At 52.0% G+C, this 25,695-nt stretch overlaps 2 protein-coding genes across 16 annotated transcripts in view; one reads left to right on the top strand and one right to left on the bottom strand.

Annotated features, from left to right (window-relative positions):
* Positions 1 to 2,389: 2,389 nt before the first annotated feature.
* Positions 2,390 to 11,024, top strand: LOC128100834 (fumarylacetoacetate hydrolase domain-containing protein 2A). Of its 3 annotated transcripts, XM_052723525.1 has the most exons (8): positions 2,488 to 2,651; positions 4,927 to 5,177; positions 6,526 to 6,742; positions 8,702 to 8,761; positions 9,000 to 9,162; positions 10,426 to 10,534; positions 10,627 to 10,714; positions 10,853 to 11,024. In XM_052723525.1, exons 2-8 carry the CDS (start codon positions 4,933 to 4,935, stop codon positions 10,913 to 10,915), a joined length of 945 nt encoding a protein of 314 aa, XP_052579485.1. In that variant the 5' UTR covers positions 2,488 to 2,651; positions 4,927 to 4,932; the 3' UTR covers positions 10,916 to 11,024. The 3 variants fall into 3 exon arrangements, 2 of the variants coding, with proteins under 2 accessions (XP_052579486.1, XP_052579485.1); XM_052723526.1 differs by lacking the exons at positions 10,627 to 10,714; positions 10,853 to 11,024 and adding an exon at positions 10,228 to 10,336 and having other exon boundaries at positions 2,390 to 2,651; positions 10,426 to 10,538; XR_008214962.1 differs by lacking the exon at positions 10,627 to 10,714 and having other exon boundaries at positions 2,419 to 2,651; positions 10,426 to 10,626.
* Positions 11,025 to 11,145: 121 nt separating this feature from the next.
* Positions 11,146 to 25,695, bottom strand: part of Gpat2 (glycerol-3-phosphate acyltransferase 2, mitochondrial) — a 61,588-nt gene continuing 47,038 nt past the window's right edge. For 4 of the 13 annotated variants that reach the window (XM_052723511.1, XM_052723513.1, XM_052723515.1 and 1 more), the window contains 23 exons: positions 24,651 to 24,850; positions 22,881 to 23,864; positions 19,909 to 20,026; positions 19,671 to 19,784; positions 18,961 to 19,034; positions 18,501 to 18,605; positions 18,189 to 18,317; positions 16,419 to 16,518; positions 15,684 to 15,817; positions 15,348 to 15,447; positions 15,048 to 15,260; positions 14,648 to 14,770; positions 14,413 to 14,495; positions 14,046 to 14,164; positions 13,445 to 13,515; positions 13,115 to 13,373; positions 12,878 to 13,026; positions 12,667 to 12,744; positions 12,229 to 12,360; positions 12,019 to 12,139; positions 11,854 to 11,919; positions 11,592 to 11,647; positions 11,146 to 11,417 (listed from right to left, as the gene is read on the bottom strand). In XM_052723511.1, the coding sequence (XP_052579471.1) occupies positions 11,301 to 11,417; positions 11,592 to 11,647; positions 11,854 to 11,919; positions 12,019 to 12,139; positions 12,229 to 12,360; positions 12,667 to 12,744; positions 12,878 to 13,026; positions 13,115 to 13,373; positions 13,445 to 13,515; positions 14,046 to 14,164; positions 14,413 to 14,495; positions 14,648 to 14,770; positions 15,048 to 15,260; positions 15,348 to 15,447; positions 15,684 to 15,817; positions 16,419 to 16,518; positions 18,189 to 18,317; positions 18,501 to 18,605; positions 18,961 to 19,034; positions 19,671 to 19,784; positions 19,909 to 19,971 (2,406 nt within the window). In that variant the 5' untranslated portion in view covers positions 19,972 to 20,026; positions 22,881 to 23,864; positions 24,651 to 24,850 and the 3' untranslated portion in view covers positions 11,146 to 11,300. Of the gene's footprint in view, positions 11,418 to 11,591; positions 11,648 to 11,853; positions 11,920 to 12,018; positions 12,140 to 12,228; positions 12,361 to 12,666; positions 12,745 to 12,877; positions 13,027 to 13,114; positions 13,374 to 13,444; positions 13,516 to 14,045; positions 14,165 to 14,412; positions 14,496 to 14,647; positions 14,771 to 15,047; positions 15,261 to 15,347; positions 15,448 to 15,683; positions 15,818 to 16,418; positions 16,519 to 18,188; positions 18,606 to 18,960; positions 19,035 to 19,670; positions 19,785 to 19,908; positions 20,027 to 22,104; positions 22,543 to 22,880; positions 23,865 to 24,650; positions 24,851 to 25,695 lie in introns of those variants that run through there. The other 9 variants (XM_052723519.1, XM_052723520.1, XM_052723522.1 and 6 more) reach the window with 9 other exon arrangements.

Below are 25,695 nucleotides of genomic sequence, written 5' to 3'. Positions count from 1 at the left end.
TCGCCGACAAGGTACATAAGCTCCCTGCTTTCGTTCGGGCATGTGACTTCTCAGGGCCCCTATCTCTGGGACTGGAGGACTCACCCGGGAGTTGCTTTGATCAAATAAACCTGTTCTTTTACTTTTTCAGTTCGGCTTGATCTGGCTCACTGTGTCAGCGGAGAAACCTATTATCTCATTGCTGAAAACCTATTATAGGTGTTTTGTCTGCCTGTATGTCTATGCACTACATGCATGCTTGGTACCTAGAGAGGGCAGAGAAGGCATCAGATCTCCCAGAACCAGAGTTACAGGTGGCTGGCCGTGAGATACCATGTGGGTGTGGAAACTCAAATCCAGGTCTGCTGAAAGAGCAGTAGTTGCTCTTAACCAGTGAAGCATCTCTCTGCCTACCTCCTCCTCTTCCCTTTCTTCCATTCTTCCATACCACCACAACAGTACACATGAATGTCCTGGATGATCCATTCAAGGGGGCGGGGGGGGGGGGGGCACAAAACAGCTTGACCACACAGCTGCCGCCATGACAGACTTAGAAGCCCAGACACAGCTTCTGTGACAGGCTTACTGGCAGGTAACACCCGGATCCAGGAAAAGCCATATGGTGACCTCATCCAGGGAGGGCCTGAATCTAAGGGGAAATACCTGACATTCCAAATATTCCCAGCATACCCCTATACTCCTAGATAAATGTCAGCCAATCAGGGTCCCGAACCCTGGAAATCCCCTCACCCGAACCTCTGCTATGATTAAAAAAAACAAACAAACAAACAAAAAAAAAAAACCTACCTTGCCCGGGCTTGGGGCTCTCTGCTCTTACTGCTTCGTCAGACAGACAGAGAGACAAAGCTCTGAGCTTGAAATAAAGGCTCTTCGCTTTTACATTTGAGATTTGGTCTCCATGGTGATCTTTTGGGGATCCCTGCGATCTGGGCACAACAAAGAGCACCAATAAACTGAAGAGAGAAGCTAATGCCAGTTCCTTGTCAGCATGCTCCCAAGTTATTGTCCGGTTTCTAACTGTGACGATGGAGCCCGGTTATACCCGAGAATTTGGAATTGAAGATGATCACAGAGCTAGGAGGGATGTTGTCAGCCTCACAAGCAGGCTAAACAAACCTGGAGCAGTCAGCCCCAGACTTGATGTGCAGCTCAAAGACCTGGAACACGGCAGAACAATCTGCTCGCATCCTGTCAGTTTGGCTCCATTGCACTGACAACCTCAGCCAGCGCCATGGACTGTGAAGAAGCAAGACAAGAAATCGCACAGGAATAAAAACCCTCAGGTTCTTTTTCTGGGGCTGTAAAACTTTCATATAAATAAAATGCCTCAGTGGGAAAAAAAAAATCTGTAAAGAAAACATAAGTAAAACAAGGCCCATAGTACTTCTTCCCGGGACAACTAAAGCCTCTGATGATCTATTTGGACCTTAATTAATTTAGGAATCTCTTTCTCAGAGCCTTTTACGTCTTCATATGCCAGAGGACTCGGGGCGTGGTTGTGTGAACATTTCCATCCAAATGCCTGCTCGAGATTATGCCTCACTACCTCATCGTGCCTACCCCACCCCCTTCTTTTTCCTAAGACAGGGCATGGGAAGATAAAGGTGCTGCTGAGAGTAGATGAAATTGGTACCGGAGTTGTTAAGGTCGGAGCCTGAGCCCTGGCACGCCTAACAAGCTAGAGTTGTCCACCATCTGCTCTGACTGTGTCAATTAAAGAAACAAGTAACAGTGAAATGCCGAGTAAGACTTCTCCAATGTGGCCACACTGGGAGGAAGAACAAAATGTCCAGTGACTCGCTGTGAGGTTTAGGTTCTCAAGCAGAAGGCAAGTGGTATGCGTACCTAGGCAGTCCTGGTCGGGGTATGGTCCTGCACATTACTAATCCACCATTACCTCAGTTCCAGTCTCTGCTACAAGGTAGTCTGACCAGTTGCCAGACTGATAGTAGAACTGTGTGATATCTCTTCCTGGGAGACAAACTCCTCCTCTGACTGGCACAGGCTTCAGCTTTTTTCCTCCCCCCCCCCCCCCCCCCCCCCAGCCCAAGATTCCTGGAGAAAAGTCCCATAGCTGAAGAGGACACGTGTCTTTCTACAGATTATCTTCACATCTGCCAGGGCAGTTAAGTGGCTGGACTGCTCCTACCGGTACGAGGGTCCTCTTGGGCAAAACCACTCCTAGCCTTTAGGCTTTCCTCACGAATACAACAAATATAGCCATCCCTCTCCTTGATGTCAACGGCAGAGGACAAAAACTATTGGTTACCGTTCACCAGAGGGCTTTCTATACAACTACGGGGTGCCTGGACCGGAGGCAGAAGCTCAAAGCTCGGATGGGCTCTCTCCGGGTCTGGCTAAGCCCAGGATCACCCTGGAGTCAGCGAGGATCGCCTTAAACGCAGACACTAGGCGCCCGCTACAAGAAGTACCTAGCAACCGGAGCTGGGAACTTCCGGGGGACGCAGGAGTCCTCCCATTGACGGTGGCTTGGTGACGTCATCACACCGCGACCGCGGTCCCTAGTTCCCCTAACCTCTGAGTGCTTGCAACTGTGACTGTGGCTTCACCGCCTGCTGCTTTTGACCTGCGGCCTCGCAGGTGTCAGGTGACAGCGTAAGGCGCCGGGCGGGTCCGGCTGCAGCAGCCAGGTAAGCTGAAGCTAGACCAGCGCGGGAGGGACGTGGACCGGGCGTTGGGAAACCAAGCAGCTGACCTCGGTTCCTGGAGAGTGGAGATTGGCAGGGTCGCACACACGGCCCTGCGCTTCAAGCTGCCCATTCCTGTGCTGTTTGCTAAGGGACCCTTGTGCTGTGAGGCACAGTGATGATTGCAAAAACACCAGCGCCACCTGGGTGGCTTTACCTCAGTGCTGCCTTCTGTTCAGTGGGGATTGTTACAAAGATGGAATGAACCTGAGCACGCTGTCACGAGGGACTAGCACAATCCGTGAGGTTTGGGGTTATCAGAGAGCAGCCGCCCAGCCTTATCTCTAAGGTCACAGTCACTGGCAGCCCAGAGGCATGAATGATAACGATAGGCTGGTAGCAGTTAGGGCCTGAGGGGACTAGACAAGATGAAACCTGATTGTCTTGCTTGGGAAGTACCTTGCTTCAATAGCATCTAGATACGGAGTCAAACACCAGTGCTTTCTTTTAGTTGTGTGACCCTTGGACCTTAGGCAAACCCTTTACCCTATCTAAGCCTTGGCTTGTTCATCTGTAAAATTGTACCTGCCAGCCATAGTCAAGAGAAGACATCGCAGGTGGAACACTTGGCTTTCCTTTCCTGGGGACAGTTACTGTCATTTTAGTGTGTCGTGGGACTGACCACATGTGCTGGGACAGCCTTTGGATTGTGGCATGGTGGTGCTTGTATAAGACAACAGAGGATAAAATGGAAAGCCTTTGGTTTCTGGCCAGACTTGCCAGCTGGCACTGTGGTGATCCTGAGCAGGGTAGGTTGACTTGACCAGGTGAGGACCAAGAGCCCAGGACTGAGAGAGCGGCTTCTACATTTGTTCAGATAAAGACAGGGCATGCACATTTGGGCCTTGAGTGTTCCTCAGGTGCCATCACCTTAGTTTTTGAGACAGGATTTTACGTTGGCCTAGAACTCAACGGTGAGGCTAGACTGGATGGCTATCGAGCCCAGGAATCTACCTGTCTCCACCTCCCCAGTACTGGAATTACAAGCATGGACCACTGTGTACAAACTTTCACGTGGATTCTGGAGATGTAACTCATGCGTTCAAGGGAAGCACTTACCAGCCGGGCTGGCTTCCTAGCCCCATGCTGGTTTTAAAATCAAGATACCCTGAAGGAGAAGGAGAAGGACTGTGTGATAAGGAATGAAGACCAGACCTAGATTAAGACAAAAATAAGAATGGGTGGGGAAGGAGTGTGGTTTAGCTGAGGTATAGGTCAATTTAGCATGTGCCCTTCTGGCCTAGCACCCATATCATAAAAGCAAAAGAAACATAAGAATGAAACTTATCTTTAGGTGGAGCTTAAAACTCAAAATAAGCTCTGAACCTTGTTATTTTCCAAGAGATCTGGATCTGAGGAAGGCAGGCATGGCCAGCCACTTCCCAAAGTTGATGATCACTAGGTTCTTCCAGGAAGTGAAAAGTCAAGCCCCTTGCATCTTCATTGAACAGATCAGTGCAAGCTTGTGCTCCACATACAGCAGCAGCAGCACTTGGGCCCAGTAGTGAAAGAAACAGACATAGCTGTTGAACCCAGGGAGATAGCTGAGCAATGTGGAAAGACCAGGTCTCCAGCCTCTAGGTAACCCCAAGTCTCCCTGTGCTCCAGCAGTAGAAAATGGGTCTATTGGGGGAGGTGGAGGGCTCCTAGGCTAGAGCAAACTGGCAGGGGTTCTAGCTTGAGCACACGAGCAGTGGAAAGTGTTTAAGTCAGAGGGCAGCAGGATCGAGTTAGTACTTTTAAAAGTTGCATGAAGCAGCTGTGAAACCATTTATTTGCCCAATTTGGGGCTGATTCCTAGTCCTGCACATTTTAGCCCTCAGTTGGAGGGCTTCCTCTCAAAGCTAGGTAGAGGGGGCGGCCTGGCCATCTTCATAGCATCCTCTCAATATCAGGCTTGCATACATCAGTCGCTGGTATCTGTCTCCCCAGCGTGCAAGATGGCAGGGCCGAGTTGGCCTTCTGTGTCCCCCACTTGCCAGCAGTAGGACCCCTCAGGAAACACTGGTTGAGGAAAGGCTGGGGTCCCTGGGGCTAGCTTGAAGCCTGGCGTGGTCATCTGTACTCTGACTTTTTGAAGTATAACAGGGTAAAATGACCTATGTGAGCACCTCCCAAGTGGCATGCTGGGAATGGTTGATGGGGCAAAAGAACTAAGGGATCTTCATAATGGTTCTAAAGTCCTTCTGTCTCCTGGGGCTGGCTTCTTTCCTTTTAGGCTTTGATGCTGAGCTCTGGTAGGAGGAGGCTGTTCTCAGCTCTGCTGCAAGTTCAGAAGAGGCCTTGTCAACCCTCTAGAGATATGAGACTGGTACAGTTCCAGACACGCCACCTGGAAGAGCCTCACCTGGGCCTGGAGTCAGGGATTGGTGGGGGAGTTGTAGACCTAAACACTTTTGACCCCACACTCCCCAAGACAATGATGCAGTTCTTGGAGCAGGGAGAGACTACCCTCTCAGTGGCAAAAAGGTAAGTCAGTAGGCCGTCTTGACTGGTCCCTCTCCCTCCTCCCATCTCTCTCCTGCCCTGAGAGTCAGAATCAGCAGGCGCCTCCTTTGCCCACTGTTTTCATTTTTACTTGTTCTTTTAGTAAAGAGCTAATAGGGTCTTGCTATGTAGCCTAGGCAGGCTTTGAACAAGAGAACCTCCTGCCTCAGCCTCTTGAATGCTAGGACTGAATTACAGGTGTATATGACCATACCCAGCAGAAGCCTTAAAAGTCTTGTATAACAACACCCTCAATTTACAGAGAGGGAAACTGAGGCTCAGGGAGGATGATGAATTCATTTGGTTGTGGAGCTAGGACCTTACCTCATTATCTGCCTTCCTGAGAAGCTAAGTGCCTCCCACTGGAGGGGCCTGCAACAAGGTCCCAAGAAAGGCGTCGTGGGAAGATTCAGGTGTGATTCAGACCCTCAGAGGACAGAGATTCCAAGTTCGTGCTAGATTAACTGGGAGTGGCCCTGACACCAGCTATGGAATCGGTCTAAGAGTCAAAGAACAGTAGATTATTTATTTATTTATTTATTTTTTGGTTTTTCGAAACAGGGTTTCTCTGTGTAGTTTTGGAGCCTGTCCTAGATCTTGCTCTGTAGCCCAGGCTGGCCTCAAACTCACAGAGATCCGCCTGCCTCTGCCTCCCGAGTGCCAGGATTAAAGGCGTGTGCCACCACCGTCCAGCTCAAAGAACAGTAGATTAAAAGTACTTTAAGAAGGTGTTTTTACCCAGTAGAGTGGCAGAAATAGAAATGTTTGACAGCCCAGTGTCGGGGTCACTATGGTTCCAAATGGTCATTTTCTTAAAAATGAGAAACCGCTTCCTTTCCTGTTATTAGGAGCCAAGAGTGTCAGCAGTGTAGGAGAGCAGCCATGAGGAGGAGGGACTCTGTTCTAGGGGACACCAAATACATGGCCAATTGTTAAACTCCATATTGTACTCTATCGTTCATACACAAAACAATGAAATGAGACGGGTATTCTACTGCGGCTGGTACAAGCTATCCAGTACACACAGGAGTTGTCTTCAGAGAGGGACATGAGTGACCAGAAGGGGTGAGAGAGACCTTTCCACTTAACCCCGCCTGTACCTTTCATATACTTCTAAATGAACAAGAATTACTCAGGAAATAAACACTTGATGAGTACCACCATGCTTTGCTGTAAAAGGACCGTATGTAGCTGGCTTTGAGTCTTACACTGATGGGTGAAAGATCTAGACAATGAAAAAGGCAAGTCATAACTGCTGTGGGCCCTTCCCAGCTGCCCTGGGATTCCCAATCTGTTCCCTGCTAGCCCTTCTTCTGCTTGGTCTCTACAGAGCCCTGGATACCCAGCTGCCAATCCTCCCTCGGTCGCAGGTGACCTTCCTGGCCCCTGTCACCCGGCCAGACAAGGTGGTGTGTGTGGGCATGAATTATGCAGACCACTGCAAAGAACAGAATGTGCGGGTGCCCAAGGAGCCCATCATCTTCAGCAAGTTCTCCAGTTCTATTGTGGGGCCCTATGATGAGATCATCCTCCCACCAGAGAGTGAGGTCAGTGCTTCCCACCACCCAGGTGGCTGTGGTCCAGCATAAGGGGCAGGCCCCTAGAGCGATGGTTCTCAACCTGTGGGTCATGGCCCCTTTGGGGTCAAATGACTCTTTCACAGGGATCACATATCAGATAACCACATTACGATTCGTAACAGTTGAAAAATTGCTGTTGTGAAGTAGCAACGAAGCAATTTTATGGTTGAGGGTCATCATAACATGAGGAAGTGTATTAAAGGGTCACAGCATTAGTCAGTAGTGCACACTACACAGAAGCTACAGAGGACTGTACTGTACTAACACAGTCCGGTGTGGGTGACAGGAGTAATTAACTGACACCTTTTCCCAATCACAAAAGTCATTTTCTGCAGTGAAAGTGTATTAATGGTCTAGGTAAAGCCGTCCGTACACTGCTGCCCGTGCTCTGGTGTTCCCATCTGGCTGCACGTTTTCCCAGTTACCTGTTCAGCTGTATTTCTGCCACACGTGCGCCTTGTCCTGGACTCCACCAAGAACACCTTTTCATCCGTCTTCTCCCTGACACATTTGAGGGTGCCACATCGTTTCCTTTCCTGACATTTCTGAAGAACTGTTTCCTCCTAGGGTGCCTGTGCTCAGTTTGCCTTATTTCCTTGTGATGGTCATTTATTCTCTCAGCCATAGCTGGCCTGTGGCGGCCGGAAGAGGAGGTAGCAGTCCCTGGAATTGGAGTTACAGATACTGTGTGCATCTGATGTGGGTGCTGGGAACCAAAGCTGGGTCCTGAAAGAACTGAGCAGCCTGTCCAGCCTCTAGTCAGTAGATCTCTCCCTCCCTTCCTCTCTCTCTGTCCCTCTCTCCCTCCCCCTCCCCTCCCATCCCCTCCTCTCTCTCCCCCTCCCTCCCTCCCTCTCCCTCTCTCTGGCTCACACTGTTGGCTGCCTCCTATCTCACTGTAGGAGCGCTGGGATTACAAATGTGTGCTGCTGCATCCCGCCTCTCACATGTGTCCTAGGGACTGAACTTTGAACTTGGGTTTCAGGCGGATGTGGCCAGCACCCTTACCTGCTGAGCCATCTCCCTGCCCCGCCTTGTGCTTTTAGTTTTCCCTTGAAGTCTTCGTTTTTCTTCTTACTCAGTCTGGACGAACCCACTTCGGCCAGCGGACCATCCTGGTGCTTTCCACCCCGCTTTGAGCATGTCCTTACGTTGTGGCCTTCACTGAAGGCTCTTTCGTGTTGTCTCCTACACTAGTCAGCCATTCCCTAGGAGCCTGCTTCTTTTAGTGCATCGGTAGCTCAGGCTAGCACCTGGGTTCAGGTGAACTTCTGTCAAGTCTTGCCATTACCATTAAAAACAGTTAGAAAGACTAAATTCTAAGTTCTTTCCAGTTGCATTTTGCTCACTGGGAAGAGGCTGGCATTAGTTCATGTTTTGTAGCCACATGCATTTCTTCCTTGTGAATTGCTTATTTAAGCCCCTTACACAATTTATTCTGGGATCTCAAGCTTATTAAAACGAGTTAACACATTATAACACATACATAGTGTCAGGCACACAGTAGAGTTACATATTGCTGTTACTGCTTGGCATCACTCTTCATCCCAAGTGTCAAGGGTGACTTTTTTTTTTTTGTTTTGTTTTGTTTTTTGTTTTTTTTGAGACAAGGTTTCTCTGTGTAGCTTTGCGCCTTTCCTGGGACTCACTTGGTAGCCCAGGCTGGCCTCGAACTCACAGAGATTCGCCTGCCTCTGCCTCCCGAGTGCTGGGATTAAAGGCGTGCGCCACCACCGCCCGGCTCAAGGGTGACTTTTAAACCCCAGACGTTGTTGATCTCCTAGTCACCTCCAGTGGTGCCGCTTGTCACTGCCCAGAGCTTACGGGTCAGCGAGTCACACCCACATGGCATTCACTTCACCCTGGTCCCGGAAGCTGGGGCCTGCCGTACAGCACCACAGCTCCTTGTCCTCTCCCACTTTGCAGGAGGTGGACTGGGAGGTGGAACTGGCCGTGATCATTGGAAAGAAAGGCAAGCACATCAAGGTGAGGTGGAAGGGAGCTCCCGGCCAGGGAGGGGCAACAGTCTCGACCCTGCCCTCGCTGGTACTGACCACTCCAGTGGCGCCAGCTGTCTTACTTACACTGGGACGTTTTTAGCACTTTCACTCCCCTGCCTTTGGCTAGCGCTGGTGCTAGTGTGTGATAATGGCTTTGAGATTCTTCGTTCTAGGGATTGTCACCTGTGATGTGACCTGTCTAGCCAAATCTCCTGCCCCAACAGGCCACAGATGCCATGGCTCACGTGGCTGGCTTCACTGTGGCTCATGATGTGAGTGCTCGGGACTGGCAGATGAGACGCAATGGAAAGCAGTGGTTACTGGGAAAAACCTTTGATACTTTCTGCCCCCTGGGCCCTGCCTTGGTTACCAGGGACAGCATAGCAGGTAGGTTGCTAGTCTTTGCCACTTGTACCCTCCCGTGTGCAATACCCGAGTGTCAGGAGAAAATAGTGCTCCGGCAAGGACTGTGGTTACAAGTACATGTGGAACTTCTTCCAGAGCCCCTTAGAGGGAACACAGCCGCAGCTGCTGTGAAATTACATCCACAAAATGAACTGCAGAGAGCACTGTGCTTGGTGGGGGGCTTTCTCCAGCCTCCCTATCTGGAGTAGTCAGTCCTTAACTGAAGGGAGCTAGGCTGGCTCTTGAGCGTGGTGGAGAATGGCTGTGGTGAAGCCTGTTCCTTTTTCCTAAGGGAGATGGGGGAGCACCAACAGGACCGTGCCCATCCACTGTGCACTCATCCGTGAGGATTGGCATAGCTATGTGGGTGAGCCCCTCAGCACAGCAGTGCCTCAGAAGCTGTATTCCAGCTCTGAGAGGGGTGTAAGATAGTTTGGGTAGACCATTATCTGCTGCTCTGTTATCCCTGTTGCTTTGGAGATGTTAAGTCATTTCAGATCTAGTTACCAGCCTCTGCTGGGGATTGATGCCCTTTTTTTCTATTTTTTTTTATTTTTTTCTATTTTATTTTATTGTGAGCTATTTTAAATATGTAGAAAAGATAGCCGGCGGTGGCGGCGCACGCCTTTAATCCCAGCACTCGGGAGGCAGAGGCAGGCGGATCTCTGTGAGTTCGAGGCCAGCCTGGGCTACAGCGCGAGATACAGGAAAGGCGCAAAGCTACACAGAGAAACCCTGTCTCGAAAAACCAAAAAAAAAAAAAAAAAAGAAAAGAAAAAAGAAAAGATAGTATAATTGATAACCATGACTGCACTATTTAAAACACTTTATTACATTTATTTTTGTGTATGTATATGTGCATGCCATGGTACTTAGATAGAGGTCAGATTTTCGGGAGTTGGTTCTCTTCTTCTGCTGTGGGTCCCAGGGATCAAACTCAGGCCCCCAGGCTTGGCAGTAAGTGCCTCTACCTGCTGAGCCATCTTGCCTGGCCTGCATGCCCATTTTTTAAAGGCAAATTCCTCAGCTGTTTTTCTCCCTGTTCAGAGTCTAGAATGTCCCTCCTCTCCTCACTTAAAGGGCTACAGCTGTTGATGGAGGAATTCAGGGAATTCCAGTCTGTACAGGAAGTCCCAGTGTAAAGTGCTAAGCCAAGGTGGGCAGACATGCTCCCTACATTTTCCTCTTTCCTTTGGGGCTGGGTGTAGGGGGTGCATAACCTCACAGTATTATTTTGAATTCCAGATCCACACAATTTAAAGATCTGCTGCCGAGTGAATGGGGAGGAAGTCCAGAGCAGCAACACCAACCAGATGGTGTTCAAGACTGAAGACCTGATAGCCTGGGTTTCCCAGTAAGTGGGTGGAGCCTATCACGGCCAGTCCCACCATGGCACACCTGGAAACTCTCAGGCCACGGTCTTACCTGGCCCTCTGCTTCCCCTAGGTTTGTCACTCTTTATCCGGGGGACATTATCCTGACTGGGACTCCTCCAGGGGTTGGTGTGTTTAGGAAGCCTCCTGTCTTTCTCAAGGTAAGTTAGTTTAAAAGAGGAAATGGTAGAAAGAGAGCTAGGGAGGCCTGGCAGGTTTGGAGCAGCCTACAGGAGTGAAATGGGGAGAGACTGTTCAGGAGCCAAAGGCTGACATCCTGGTGGCCTGCTGTCTTACAGAAGGGTGATGAAGTCCAGTGTGAGATTGAAGACATCGGTGTCATCATCAACAAGGTGGTGTGACGGCATGCCTGTAAGCACTGGACTTTCACTCCCATAAAGCTCACCGCTGGCCCTGCCCACTTGAGGTGCTCTTAGGTAGACCTTGGAAATAAACTTTCTCAGAGTTGCAGCTCAGCTTCTCCTGTCTTTTAGTCCCCTCCCCCCCCCACACACACACACTCTTCCCCACCCCCGAAGGTGTGCCATTTTCACAGAGCTGAGTAAGGAGGGAGTAGATACTGGACACATACTTCAGGCTTAGGGAAGAAACTAACCTAGTGTCTTTATTTATCACACCAAATGATGAGTAAACATGGCTTTTCTAAGTCCAGGTTAGCTGTGTCCTGATCAGGAGGCACACTTAAGTTCTAGGCTGACAAGTCCCACCAGGTTCTACTTTCTGGTTCTAACTGCAGATGAACTGTCGGATAAATTGTTCCAGCTTGTCCTGGTTGTCCCGGCTGGCAAATGTAGGGGACAGGTGGAGCTGGGGTCCTGCAGGGCTAGGCATCTGCTGCAGTACCTAAACCATAAGACGAACTGTAAGCACCCTTGCTGAGGGGACACTGCCTTCCCCCCCCCCCAAAAAAAAAAAAAAAAAACTTGTAGTGATGCCTCAGCGCCTGAGTGTAAAGTTCTAGCAGCCCTTGGGGCTGGGGTAAGGTCAGGGACAGGCTGGTGATAATGCCTCTCTTACCCCCAGGTCTTTGAACGTCCAGATAGCACTGATAGCGAGGTTTGGGTCTGCACACTCTGGAAGGAAGAGAAAGAGTGAAAGCTCTGAGGCAAGCCAAGGAGCCACTGGGCAGGGCTTTCCTCCTCTTAAAGGAGAACCAACTAGGGCCTGCATGTGACTGAGCTCTCTTCCATGGTGTCATGCAGCCATTGCCCAGCAGGGGGCAGCAGTCACCAGCAAACCTGTCCCCTCCAGGGAGCCTGGGATGGGGCTTGGAACTCACCAAAGATCCCTTCTTCTTGGGCACAGGCCTGTAAAAACTCGAACAACTGCTCCGAGTAGCCCACCTCTGCAGGAGAGATTAGAGCCAGACCCCAGCTCTGTGGGACTGAGCCTTACCCTGAAGGGGGTACTTCCTTACTGCCAGGGGGTAAAGGGTAAGGCTTACCTGAATCTGGTAGCTGCCCCAAGTGGAGGAAGGCAGCAGCCTGTGCGAAGGCTTTGAGTATCGGACTGAGCAGGCGGCAGAGGAAGAGGAAGAAGTCAGGGCAGCGAGACTGCTGGCTAAGCTGGAGAGGGGCAGACCAGAGTGAGGAAGGTAGGCTCCCAGGTACCTTACCACCTCCACTGCCTCCCCAGGTAGCTCCTCCCAACACACCCTGAAGCACCGGCCCCCTGGCTCCTCAAAGTCATCGCTCTCACTGTCAGTGAAGTCCCCGCTTGGTTTCCACAGCAGCTTTGCACTCAGATGCTGTCTTCCCGTGTCACAGGCTGGCCGGGAGCCTGGGCTCTACGAGTTGGGAGTTATTGGCCCTTGGTAAGGCTGGGCAGGAGTCAGCTCTACAACCCTCAAACCTGGTCCTGGCTCTAGCAGGTGAAAGTAGGTCTGGGAAGCCCAAAAGGATGCCCAGAGCTACTTGGGCCAAGTACCCAAGATCACTAGGCAATGTGAAGAAGGCAGGAGGTGTGAAGAGACCCTTAGAGCTACACATGCAAACTGGCATGACACACGTAAGCCCAGGGTAGTGGAGACAGGCTTCCATGTGCTGGGCCAGAGGAGCAGCCCAGGGCATTGGCACTTAGGGTGGGAGCATACCTCCTCAGCAACCAGGAGCCCACACTGGATGAGCCGGTCCAGCACTTCCTGGCAGTAGCAGTAGGAAGACTGGCAGGGCTGTAGGAAGAGAAGCACCAACGCCCTTCAGAGAACGTGCCCCCTGGGGGTGGGGGCTGGCAGATTCCTGACCAGAGGCAGTTGGAGGTCATGATGACAAGGCCCAGGGCCCTGCTGAGCTGGGGGATCTGACCTGGGGCAACAGTAGGTCTTGGGGTAGCAGGTGCAGCAACAGTAGGATCTGGCGGTACAGTTCATTCTGACTCAGCAGCTCTATGCCCTGCAGCTCCCAGGGCCCCTCAGGTGGTACTCTGCGGGCCAGCAACCCCCGCACTGCACAGGCTGGCAGAGAAGGAGGCCTACTTAAGGAGGGAACCATTCCCTTCTCCCCTGCACATTCATCCCAACCCTGCAGAGCCCACTGACTCACCACCCACAGCTTCGCTCAGGAAGGTGGGCAGCAATTCCATACTCAGACGTGCTAGATGGGTGAGGCCTGGGCCAGGCCGTGGCACCACCACCAAGTCCCCCTGGTGGACACGCAGCAGAACCAAGTGTGCCCTCAGCAGGCTCAGTGTATGTTGGGCCAGGCACCGCAGTTGCCCAGAGAAGCCCACATCAAAGCCACGCAGCAGTGTCTCCTCCGTCAGCCATGAAAACTCCCCCAGGAGCTGTGACAGGACCACACCCTGCGGCAAAACAGGCCTGAGCAGAGGGCCAAGTGCTGCCCTTCCCTGGGCCCCACCACACAGTACCCTACCTTTTGGTGCTTCAGCAGTAGGAGTGTTGCCATGATGGCTGTGCTCATCACTGCTGAGCTGGCCACACTGGCTGGGGAGGAGGGGAAGGTGGAGATGTAGGGTGCTGTCAGGGCCTAGAGAGGCCTAATCTCTCCTCTACCATTTGACAGATCTTCCCAGCCTCACAGCCCCAACTCCACCCCAGCAGGAGAGAGCAGGTTCCAGGAAGTAGTTATTACATGTGCTGTGAACCAGACCCACTCGGGAAACAGTGCTAGAGTGACATTTGAGAAGGCATTAACAGACACTTAAGAGAGTGCCTCTGCAGGCACACGGTGCTACTCCACAGTCACATCCCACTTACAGCTAAGGACACCAGTTGAGGGGCATCTGAGGTGGGGCTGGGTTGGACCTGACATGGTCTCCTGCACAGCTGCCTTTGGCTCAGATACTGAGTTCATCTGCTCCCCCTCTCCCTGGACACCCCACTCTTTCGGTGTCCTAAGTGTGCCACAAAGGAGGTCGGGAGGTCAGGTGCTGAAAACCATGGGGTCCTGGTAACTGGCCCTATATAATCCACATACACCACACCCCAAAGGTGCAGATCTGGGTTTCCCTCACCACTCAGGACATGCCGGCTCAGTCTTCTGACCAGGAGCTGGTCCTCCTCTTTGAGGGTCAAGAGGAGGCCAGTTGATGGGGTCCACTCCTGCTCCTTCTCAGTGTCTGGAACAACACTACTGGAATAGAGACACATCAAAGAATGAAACCAGACTAAAACGTCAGTCTAAAGCTTTCCAAAGCTAAAGCTGTTTCCCCCAAGTCCTGGGAGAACTCAGAACCCTCTCCCCTCCCAGGCCTATGTGTCATCCTGCACTTAGACTGTAGGGAAGTGAGTGTCTGGGGCTGATGTTCTGGGATGGCAGGAGTGACCACTAGTTGAAGAGCCGTCTGCCTCCCCTGAGACCCATACATCTGTGCTCCTTACCATTCACCTAGCACAATGGGCTGTAACAAGTGTTCCAGGGTCTGCCTGCTACCCCAGCAGCTTCTAGCATTGATGGCGTATTCCTGCCCAGGATAAAGACGTGTGGTCTGTTCTTGCCCCCCATGAAACCTGCACACAGACCATCTAAGACAGGAAATACTATCCCTACAATGGCTTTGAAGGCCAAACAAACCACCACAAAGACTCTCCCAGCCTTTCCCAACTGCTTTCATACCTGGAGGGAAAATGGCTGGGCAAGGTGCACCCGGACACAGGCTCTACTATTGCAGCCCCAGCAGTTATACAGTTTCCGAAAGACAGCCAAGGCTCCTGTCCATAGCCCCAGGGGAGCCAAGTCCTGCAGGAAAGGAGAGGCCGCACAGGTATTCTTGGCCAAGTCTCAGGGCTGCTACCCATTTTGCCCTCCAGACTGCTCACTGGTCTTCTCCAAGCTATCTTTTCACCCATGACCTCCCTTGTAGGGTCTGGTGATGGCAAAGACCTTGGGGACAGTTCCTTTACACACACTTCATATCCCAATTTGACTTCAGTCCTAAAGGAGTCCGATCATAGAGCATATTGTGCCACCCAGAAGTGGTGTCCACTTGGGGTCCCCAGGAACAAGAGGGTCTCACGTGGTTCATGTCACATGGTGCATCTGGAACCAGGTCATAGGCAATGGCAACCGGTACCAGTGTGGCATCTGGGATGATGCCTTCCTGGACCACTTGGACCACCAGTCCTAGCCAAGCCTGGCCCAGGGCTGAAAGCCTGGGCCCTGGGTACCCAGGGGGCTCTTCAAGGAAGATGAGCAGAGGCTGCCCACTGGCAAGCAGCTGCTCCACAGTCTAGAAGGGGAGAGGAAGGGTGGCTAGATCAGAGGCAGACCCCTATACGCTTGGCCCACCCCATACATAACCACTGGGAACACTCACTGCACGGACCACAGCCCTCGCAAGGATGCCGTCTGAGCTGTCCAAGGAGAGGTTGGCCTCGGGGGGCAGGAAAAGTCCCCCAAGTTTCCTCAATAGAGCTCTGTGAGTACAGGACAACATAGTGAGCAGGGGCTCTGGAGGAGAGACTGGGCCCAGAGGCCTGTCAAGAGCCTTGCCCCTCCCAGGCATCTAGACACTTGAAGCAGCCATGGCCCAGGGACCCATAGCCAACCATCCGGGTCTACAAGCTGGCCTGTCATATGGCTGAAAACAGACTAAGGCGGCAAAATAACTTCCACCCCCCTGCTCCAGCCTGGGATTTCCCTCCTGTCATACCTGAGAGCAGGAGAGCAGGTGCGGGGGTCCAAAGCCACACGGACCACACCCAGGCCTTGGGAGAACAGTACAAAAGGCAGCAGGAACCCATCCAAGAGTGACTTGTGTGTAGAAAGGAAAACAAGCGGCGAGCCCTGCTCCAGAGACAGCCAGAAGGAGGTACCCACCATAAAAACACAGCCAAACCCCAGCACCTCCAAGTCCCAGAGCAGCACTGGAGAGGGGTGGGTTCTCCAGCACATTTCCCAAAGGTAGAGTACCCACCATAAAAACACAGCCAAACCCCAGCACCTCCAAGTCCCAGGGCAGCACTGGGGCGAGGGGGGGGAGGGTGGGTTCCCCTGCACATTTCCCAAAGGTAGAGCAGCCTGCCTAAAACTTTTTGTTTGTTTTTTGTTTTTCAAGACAGGGTTTCTCTGTGTAACAGTCCTGGCTGTCCTGGCACTCAATTTGTAGACCAGGCTGGCCTCAAACTCATGGAGATCCACCCATCTCTGCCTCCCAAGTGCTGGGATTAAAGGCATGTGCCACCACAGCCCAGCCCTTCCCACAACTTTTAAGGTAATGCAAGGTGTAACAGTTGTTGAAACTGAGGGAAAGGCAGGAAACCCTGTAGGAGCAGGACTATGAGGCATGGCAGCAAGGCTAAGAGCTGTGGATTTTTCTAACAGCTGATAGGGCCTGGGTTTGCCTCTGCTCAGGCCATCCAAACCTATCCAGTATGGTCTGGCTTACCTCCTGGACAGCTTTATGGACCATCTTCATCTGCCCCTTGTGAAGCTGCACATTCAGGAAGAGGCGGTTCAGGAACCACAGCAGTGCCCAGCTGAACAACCTTAGAAGCAGTACCAGCTTGAGGTGCAGCAGGGGGGTCACGTTCCACAAGGTTCAGCCCCACAGTACCCCAGGTTGCCCAGAACTACCCTAAGGCAAGCAGCATTACTGCCCACACTGATCAGGAGAGGTCACAGCCTGCTTAACAGCAGACAGCGAATGCTAAAGGTGCTGCAGCTGCAGAGGTCCTGATGCCACAGGCCACACCTGTGAGGCCCTGACCCGTCCATCATGGCCTCATGATGCAGCTGGCTCACATCAGACACGAGTCTGCCTCTACTCATCTAAAGGGAGACCAGAGGACTCAGAGCCTTTCTAGACAGGACCCAGTCAGCTTCTGTTTACCACCTACCAGGAAAAATAGAAAAGGGAGACAACAAGGAGAGCAGGGCTCACTGCATTTGCTCAGTTGCCCAGTAGGGGACCATCTTGCTACCAAAGTAGGTAGAGGAAAACATGTATGTAGACAAGCAGCAAATCCACATCCAATGGAAGCGTTAAATGGGGGCAATTCTAAGAAGCAGCGATATGTGGGCACACTGGGGAAGACCATACGCCTATAAACACTGTACTCTAAGGCCACCTGACTACTTAGGCGCGTAGAGGAAGCAGGCAACCTGCTGGACTTGTGCTTGGGACTCGACACAAGGGCACCATGAAGGCCAAGGGCCTGAAAGCCTCAGTAGTCAAGAACTGTCACAATGGAGGACTGCTCAAGATCACCAGCAGCTGAGCCTGACATAACCCTAAGCCCCCTTCAGCAGCTTAATTCATCCCCTAGCTTTAAACATAAACTGTATACTACAGCTCTGCAAATCTATGTCCTTTCTTCTGAGCTCCCAGACCTACAGACAACCAAGTCCTCAAGTCAGTTACTGGAACTCTCAATCCAAACATCTTTCCAGAGCCAATTCGCTTCTGACCAAGCCTGTCCCTCTCTGTATACATCCCCAGATACCAGGCCAGAAACAGGGATCTCCTGTGTTTTTTCTCTTTTCCTCCCAACACCCAATCTATTCACGAGTCCCAATATTACTACCTCAACCTCCCAATCTCTTCTCAGTGCCTGTCAATCATCTCTCAATGGCACTAACAGCTCTGCAGATATGCTGTCTCTGCTCTTGATCACAGTTCATCATGCTGCCACTTTACACTTGAAACTTTACTACTGGTTTTGCTGCCCTTAGAGCAGCCTGAACTACTTAGATGGCTCTGATCTGGTTCCTTCTACCTCAGATTCTTCTCCAGCTGCTCTCTGCTTCACCCACCAGCTTCTAACCATGTCACTATTTTCTGTACACTGGCCCCCTCCTGCTCAGGACCCTGACTCAGGCTCCCCCCTCTAAAGAAACTGTTTGTTCCACTTTTACTCCTGTGCCCTCCAGGGCTGGCTTTCTTTACTTCTGGCTCCAACTATAATACTCACCCTCTTCTTGGGTATTCTGGCTCAGCCCTTGTTCCTTTCTTTGAGCAGCTGTATCACTGTCCCCCTCTTTAATCCCCTGCATCTAAATGTGCAGACCTGTACTGTATGAACCCAGGGAGGGGCTGCAGCAGGCTACCATCCAGCTACTATGGAATAATATTTGGTTCTTTTCCAAGCCCAGCTAACATCCACTCTCCAGAGGGGCAGAGGCCTCCATCTAAGGACACGCTCCTCACCGTCGTTACCTGAGCAGGAAGGGGCACAGTGTGGCCTGAATGTGGCCCAGGATGCGCTGCACCTCTTTCATCACTAGGTCAGGTGCCTGGCCTTCTCCAGACCCTCCTGGAACCCTCCCTGCGAGGAGGCTCTGCACCCTGTTGGGGTTAGGAGAACAGTGCTGGGCTAGATGCCAATGGTCTCTCCAGTCACTGCCCCAGTGCATAGCCAGGATAACATTCCAGAAGCCTTGCCTCAGCCAGCCTTGGCCATCCTGACCCAGAGCCTTTGTCACCCTTTAAGTATCCTACAAGTGCCAGACTCTGACCCTTCCTCCTCACCCAGTGTTTTCCATGATCTTCTGGGATGCATCAGAGCTGGTGGGGATGTGCTGCTCCAGGGACCACAGGAAATAGCAGAGCCTGCGAACCAGCCAACCCCGAAACCTGGGGGAAGACAGTTCAGAGAGGCCTCCTCAGGGTCTACAGAGGTCTATTCATCAGGAAGGGTTTGCACCCATCTCATGCCCCAGGACCAAGCTCCACCACAGAGAAAAAAAAGGGGGGACCACTTGCTTATTTGGACCCTAGACCCACCCCTCTTCCCCACTGAGGGGGCACAGTGGTTTGACAGCCAGTGGGCAACCCGTACATGCCCATGGGGGGAAACTTGAAAGTTTGCCTCAGTTTGCTGTGGTTTTGCAGGAGAGGACAGGGGCCCTTCTTTTTTCCACTGCAGAAAGAAAATGACACCACAAAGGGCCCTTGTAACCCACCACCCTGCACCCCTAGCTCTGGCTACCTGGTGTTCTCTTCCTTCACAAGGATCACATTGCAGAAGCCCAGATCCATTATGCTTCTGTGGAAGAGGGACTCCTACCCAAGAGGGAAAGGACAGCATGTCCTGGGGGGCCTTTGCAAGCCAAGTCTGTACCCTGCCCATCTAGCCTCTGCCTGATGGCCCTTTGAGTCTACCAGAAGGAATGTATAGAGTTTATCTCCCAGATGTCTGACCCCAGATTGCAATGTTGGCTCAGAAAGAAAAAAGCGTCATGCTTAAAATGAAACCACTGCCCCCTGTTTGGAGTTGCCCTCTTAGAAATAAGCACATTAAAATCCTCTGAGTAGGGTTTTCACTTGTCAAGAGCAGAGAACCGTAACCTGAATCTCCATTAGAATGCTGGGCCCTCTTGGCAGCAGCACATGATATGGACATGTAAGAGATGCTGAGTGCTATGAAGTCTGAGTGGACAGTGTCCCCAAACTGAACAGAACTAGTGCAGACCCAGGTATATTCCAGCCTAGCTCTCCTGAGGCTTCCTACCCAATTCTCCCAAGCCACATCCCAACAATAGACACCTGTGCATCCATTCCTCTGAAAGGCAAAGGCATGGTGCAGTTGAAAGATCAAACTTGGAAAGCCATGAAGGAGGCAGTTTCCCAGTATCCTCACTCCCAGAATTAAGCCAGCCTAAGCTTTGCAAGGGAGAGCCCATCCCTACCATCACTTACCCAGCTCTTAGGAGTACAGGTCTGGCAGCAGCGGCCCATAAAGGGTCGATACTTCCCCAGGAATGGGGTGATGGCCTCCAACTTCATCCCAAAGCCTGAGGACCAAAGGCTGGTCTGGAAAAGGGCCACAGGAGAGGTGAGGGAACACAGGGTCATTGACAGAGGGAGGGGCACATCAGGAGTGGAGGTCCCAAGAGGGCAAGTAGGAGGACAAAGGGTGTGAGAATTCCCACACTACCTCCTGATCACTGTGGTTACTCCTCTGCTGGGTTTGGGGACTGGATTTCAACATGGTATCCATGAAGTCTGTGAGATTTGTGAACTAAGCACTCTGCCTCTCTCCACATGAACCTGACCTAAAAAAGAGTAAAAGGTGGGACTACATGGAATCTGAGCCATAATCCAAGGGCTTGTGAGGTGACCCACAGTCCACCCCAAGACAGACAACAGCCAGGCCAGCAGCAATGAGGACAACTGACAGGAAACTGGAGGCTCAGTCCCATCAAGTCCCTGTCCCTGACACCAGCAGCGTCACCAGGGGCTCCCTGAGGCTGACGTGAGGAGTAACTATCTTCCATCCACACATCCAAATGTCTCCTAACACCAACTGGGGTTGTAATGGCAATTTAAGACTCTTGGTGCAGAAGGAAAAGCCTGGTTGGACTGGGCTATACCAGCAAGAGGAGCCACAAGAAACAGGACGCTCTCTCTACACACCCACCAGGTCCTGCTCAGCTGCTCTCTTACAGAAGACCAGATTATTATCTGTCTATGGAAGAGGGACTCCTGCCCAAGAAGGTCCCCCTACCCTGATCTCCCACCATGTCCATGATGAGCAGACTGGCCTAATTATTTACATTCTTTTTTCCACTCAGTCACACTAGCTGCATGCCAGCCTGAGAGTGCCTTCTTAATTGATTCTTGAGACTAGAAAGTCTGCTGGGGCTGTAAGTCATGATGCATCTAGATTATTTTTTTCTGTGAGTTCCAGGGCCCAAGGCTGCCAGAAAAGCAGCCTCATAAAGGCCTCCAGGGTTCCCATCTCACTTCCTCTGTATCATCTGGAAGTTGTCCTGAGGGCAAGAGCTGCAAAATATTCATGTGTAGACCCAGCAATTCAGGGGCATGGAGAGGACTTGGAGAGCCCGATGCCTATGACTTAGTAGTTCCCAGGAATTCCTCCGGTTCTCCTTCTCTCCCCTTGGTGCTCTTTAGCACCAGGAAGCCAAGCAGTAAACGGATCCTGATTCACGTACACACAGGCTCTGGAGACCTCACTTCAAATACATTCCCTATTTTGAAAAATGTTCTCACAGCCCCATTCAGACCCTAAGCACAGGGAGGTCCCAAATCAAGGCTGCAATGTAACGGGTCCTGCCTCGTTTGCAAGGAAGTTGGTATTCCTCAGCCTCAGACCACTCCTAACCTCAAATTCTGACCCCGATGCTAGCCCTAAAGAACAGAGTAAAACACAAGGCAATGAGCAGTTCTCACGAGCCAGTTAAGTCAAATACTCAGCTCGCACAATCCTGGTCAGTGTGGGGACATGTCTCACTTTCATTAAAGCAGTGTCTGGCTATGTTGCCCAGACTGGCTTTGAATTCTCCATCCCCCTCCTCAGTTTCTCCAGCACCAGGATACAGATGGGTCTGGCACCCAGCTTCCCTAAGTGCGGGCCGCTGGCAGTCTGCATAGATGAGCACCCTTCACCGGGGCCAAACACAGTTCACATATACCTTCCCACTGGCTATATGATGTACCTTCCCACTGGCTATATGATGTGCTAAAATGTTAAGCGTTAAGGCCAACATTTAAAAGCAGAGAGCTCGTTATATAAAGAGCGGGGGTTCCAGCTGCTGCTGTAAAAATAACCTCGAGAGGTGGCATCTCGGAGCAAATACCCCACAGGGCCTCAGCTGCGGGGAGGGAGCCCAGAGGCCACTGTCCCTTTCACTCACTCGGCGAGTCCTGCTACCCGCCCTGCACAGGTGACACTTGGTGCCTGGCTCCTGTGTAGCTCTTGCCCAAAGGCTAAAATGCAAACCCGCCCCCACAAGGTAGGCGATTCCTGCCCTCCTAAGCATCACAGAACTTCACTCCTGGGACCCATTACCCCTACGGAGCCCGCAAGGAAGCCCCTGGCCAAACCCAAGATGGAGGGCAAGGCCTGTCTCAGGGGCAGCACCGGAAGTCCATCCCTGCCGCTGTCCTCCGGGTCTCAGGTGCCGGAAGCCAGGGGCGACATGGGCCTCTCCGGAGCCACCAGGCAGGCCGCGTGCCCGTGAGGCTCGGTCTGGGTGACAGGCCCAGCAACAGGACCGCCCGCCCGCCCGCCCGAGTTCCCCACACAGGATAACAGTCCCTGCCGGACCCAAAGCCCCGCACAGCCCAGCGAGCTGGACCCAACCCAGCACCCAGGTCCCACGAAGCTCACCTCACACCTGCCGCCAACTCCCGCCAAAACAGCCGCGTGACCGGGCCAGCGAAGCCGGAAGAGCCGGCCCGGCGCATGCGCCTCAGAAGCTGCCGTGACTGCCAATCATGATACTCTGGGCCGGAAGGCCCATCCCCTGGACGTCGGGCATGCGCAGCCTGTACCACGTGATCCCAGCTGCCCATGCCAGTGTTTAAGAGTATGTGGGGAGAGGCCTTTCTGGCGGTGCTGAGGGTCCCTCTTGACCTCCCGGTCTGGAAGCGAAGGGTGCAGAGGACCCAAGGGCTGGAGGGGGAGTCTTTAAAGAAATGGGGAGGAGCGAGGTGGCACACACCTCTCATCCCAGTGCTCCGAAGGCAGAGGCAGGTGGATCTTTTTGAGTTCAAGGCCAGCCTGGTCTACATAGCAAGTTCCAAATCGGCCCAAACTACATAGTGAGACTTGTTTCAAATTATATATATTCAAATTATATATGTATATATATATACATATATATGTGTGTATATATGTATATGTGTGTGTGTGTGTGTGTGTGTGTGTGTGTGTGTGTGTGTATATATAAAATGTGCATGCCAGAAGAGAGCATCATGTCCCCTGGAGCCAGAGTTACAGCCCCCAGTGGCCCCTCATGGGTGCTGGGAACCAAATGCCAGACCCATAATAAAAGGCAAGAACCAACTCCACGAGCTTGTCCTCTGACCTCCACATACACACACAAAAGATAAACAGACGTAACGTTTTTAAAGGAGAAAATCCAGCCGAGCACCAACACTTACGATTCTGTTTCCTGGGTGTGGTGTGGCCAGCTGCCTCATGCTCCTGGTGCCATGCCTTCCCAGTCCCCTCCAACTGTGAGCCCAAACAAACCGTCTTTCCTTAAGTTGCTTTCTGTCGGGTGTGTGGATGCAGCAACAGGCAAAGTATATAAAGACCGCAGCCTGTGACCACTGTCTTCATCATGAGGCCATCTGGGTAATTCTCGGCTTTTGGGTCAACTCTGAGCACTCAAGGCACAGAGACCATAGGGGTTCCATCATCATTTCATCGTCGCCAGCAGCCCAGAAAGAGACCAGCAGCTGGAAGGTCTACACAGGACTGGAAAGGTGACTCAGCAGTTCCAGAGAACCGGAGTTCAATGCTCAGCACCTGCCTCAGGTGGCTCACAGCTGCCCATAACTCCAACCCCACGGGATCCAACACCCTCTTCTGGTCTTCTCAGGTGACTGTACTCACAGGCACCTACCCACACACATACACGTAATCTTAAAGTAACTTTAAAAGGTGGTACAATATTGAATAGATGGGGGGATGGTGTTCCCCGCCCCAGCCCCCCAGCCCACAGGACGGCTCACTGGGTTCCAGTTGCAGAACCTGGGAGCCACAGAGGCAAAGCCACATAGAAGCCCAGCTGGGCCCTGAGAGCTGGCTCCCATTCCTGCTTCTCTGTCCTCCATCTGTCCTTGAGGACATAGCCACTGTGCCTCCTCCTTTGTGCCACTTTGTGTCCTCCGAGGCCTAAATTCATGTCCACTCACTTCAACCAGGTTATGGATGTTCTTCTAGTACATTTGTGCCCTGTCTTTTTTTCCAGGCTGTCCTCAAATTTGCTACTGCAGCAGAGGATGGCCTTGAACTCCTGATCCTTTTGTCTCTGCCTCCTCAGTGCGAGGATTACCAGCTTGAGTTGTTGTACCTGGCTCCCGTGTTAACTGCTGTTTTGTGTCAACGTGCACAAGCCACAGCAAGATGACTCCAAGACTCTAAAACAAACAAGAAAAAGGCAAGCAAAGGGAACCCCTTTATTTAGAAGTAGCAAGTGGCCCCAGGCACAGGTCTGGACGTCTTCCAGAGTCACCATCCAGACAGAAAGGTGAGTTTTATGGTTGTTTGCAGGCACCCCCTCACCCTCTTAGAGAGACCTCATGCTGAGGAGGAGGAGCCCAAGGCAGCTGCTCCAGACTGGAAAGTTGCTCAGGTAGGGACAGCAGAGGGCCCAGGGCTGTATCTAGCAGAGTTCTGTCCTTGTTCTGGCCTGAGCTGCACTGCTGCTTTAGAAGGGATAAACAGGTTGGGTGGCCATGGTGGCTATGGCTGTGAGCTGTAATTTGGGCATAGAAAGATGCATACACCGTAGACATGGACCAGGGTTTGGTGCTGAAGATCCTGTCAGCGGTCGGTAGCAGATCCAGAGCTACACCAGTGTGGTGAGACCTGTAGGCCAAGTGCTATGCAGACTGATAGCCTGACAGGATCCTAGGAGTCACCCAACCATGGATGAACTTAGGAAACCCCTCTCTGGACATAGGTGCTACCCCAAAGGTCCTGACTCCTAGGGCTCAAAAGGACAAAGGCCCTCCCTCCCTGTGGTGGGGCACACATTCACATCTGACTTTTGGGTGTTTCTGGAAGAGATGAGCATTGTGTGAGCAGAAGGAAGAACAGTTGCTCTCACCCATGTACACAGGCCACCCGATCCACCAAGGGTTGAGACGAGGCAGAGGAAGGGTGGATTTATCGGCCATCTGGTCTTGAATCAGTATACCTACCTTCACCTCACTAACAATGTGACGTATTCCTCTGCTCCTATGCCAGGAGCTCTGAGGACAGCCACCCTGATGGGGTAGCCATTGCTTGGGCTTGGCCTCTATGATGTAGACACCTTCCTTCATTCCAGAACCTTCCATGTGGTCTTGTTAAACGTTGTGGCAATCCATAGCTGAGAATGAAGGGCTCAGCAGTTTGGGTGCTGGTGGGAAAGGGTGGGAGAATTAGTGCCAAGAGCAGCTCATAGTGTCTACCACCCTAGCCACTTTCTCCTGGTCACACTTCGTTCTTTAGAGGCTGGGGCAGGAAAGGAGAGAGAGAGAGAGAGAGAGAGAGAGAGAGAGAGAGAGAGAGAGAGAGAGAGAGAGAGAATGTGTGTGTGTATCTGTGTGTGTGTCTGTGTGTGTATGTGTTCTGTGCATGTTCATGTGGCTGCATATGTGAGTGCAAGTGTGGATGTGTATTAGTGTGTGTGGAGGCTAGCAGTCCACTGAAATGAATGATAAACGGCACTGGTTACCGCGAGGAAAGGTCACAGTCATGACAGAACCCAATATCAGTTTCAGAGCTTTATTAGGAGGAAGGCGGGGGGGGGGGGGGGGGGGGGGGGGGGTGTACAAGAAAACCAGGCCTGGGAAGGAGCATGTTCGGAGAGCAGAGAGAAAGGTGGTGGGGTGGGGAGAGAGCAGAACAGAGAGAGAGGGTGGGGTCTGCATCTGACCTTTTAAGGGTTCCCGGTGAACATGCACAGGCGGGCTTACGGAGCTACACCACACATGCACTGATTGTGTGACCACACCGCACGCACACCAGCGTACACTGATGACATAAGATGCAAGACCTTTTGCTTAACTCCTGAACTGCGCATGTGCGGTCATGCAGCTGGAGCACAGCAGAATCCTAACATCCACCTCATGTGTTGCTCCTCTAGAGAGGCCCTCCTTGTATTTTGAGACAGGATCTCTAGCCTGGAGCTTACCCAGTTAGCCAGGATGACTGGCCAGTGAGCCCCAAGGCTCCACTGATCTCTGCTTCCCTTCACTGGGA

The sequence above is a fragment of the Peromyscus californicus genome, unplaced genomic scaffold, assembly GCF_007827085.1.
Source record: "Peromyscus californicus insignis strain IS unplaced genomic scaffold, ASM782708v3 Scaffold_7__1_contigs__length_154581171, whole genome shotgun sequence".
Classification (NCBI taxonomy): Eukaryota; Metazoa; Chordata; class Mammalia; order Rodentia; family Cricetidae; genus Peromyscus; species Peromyscus californicus.
Note: the sequence above shows the minus strand (reverse complement) of the source record. Positions and strands in the feature narration are given on the sequence as shown.

Coding starts and splice junctions, on each gene's coding strand:
- LOC128100834 (XM_052723525.1), top strand. CDS start 4,933: ATGCTGAGCTCTGGTAGGAGGAGGCTGTTCTCAGCTCTGCTGCAAGTT. Junction 6,743..8,701: donor TCCTCCCACCAGAGAGTGAG/GTCAGTGCTTCC, acceptor CCCACTTTGCAG/GAGGTGGACTGGGAGGTGGA. Junction 8,762..8,999: donor AGAAAGGCAAGCACATCAAG/GTGAGGTGGAAG, acceptor CTGCCCCAACAG/GCCACAGATGCCATGGCTCA.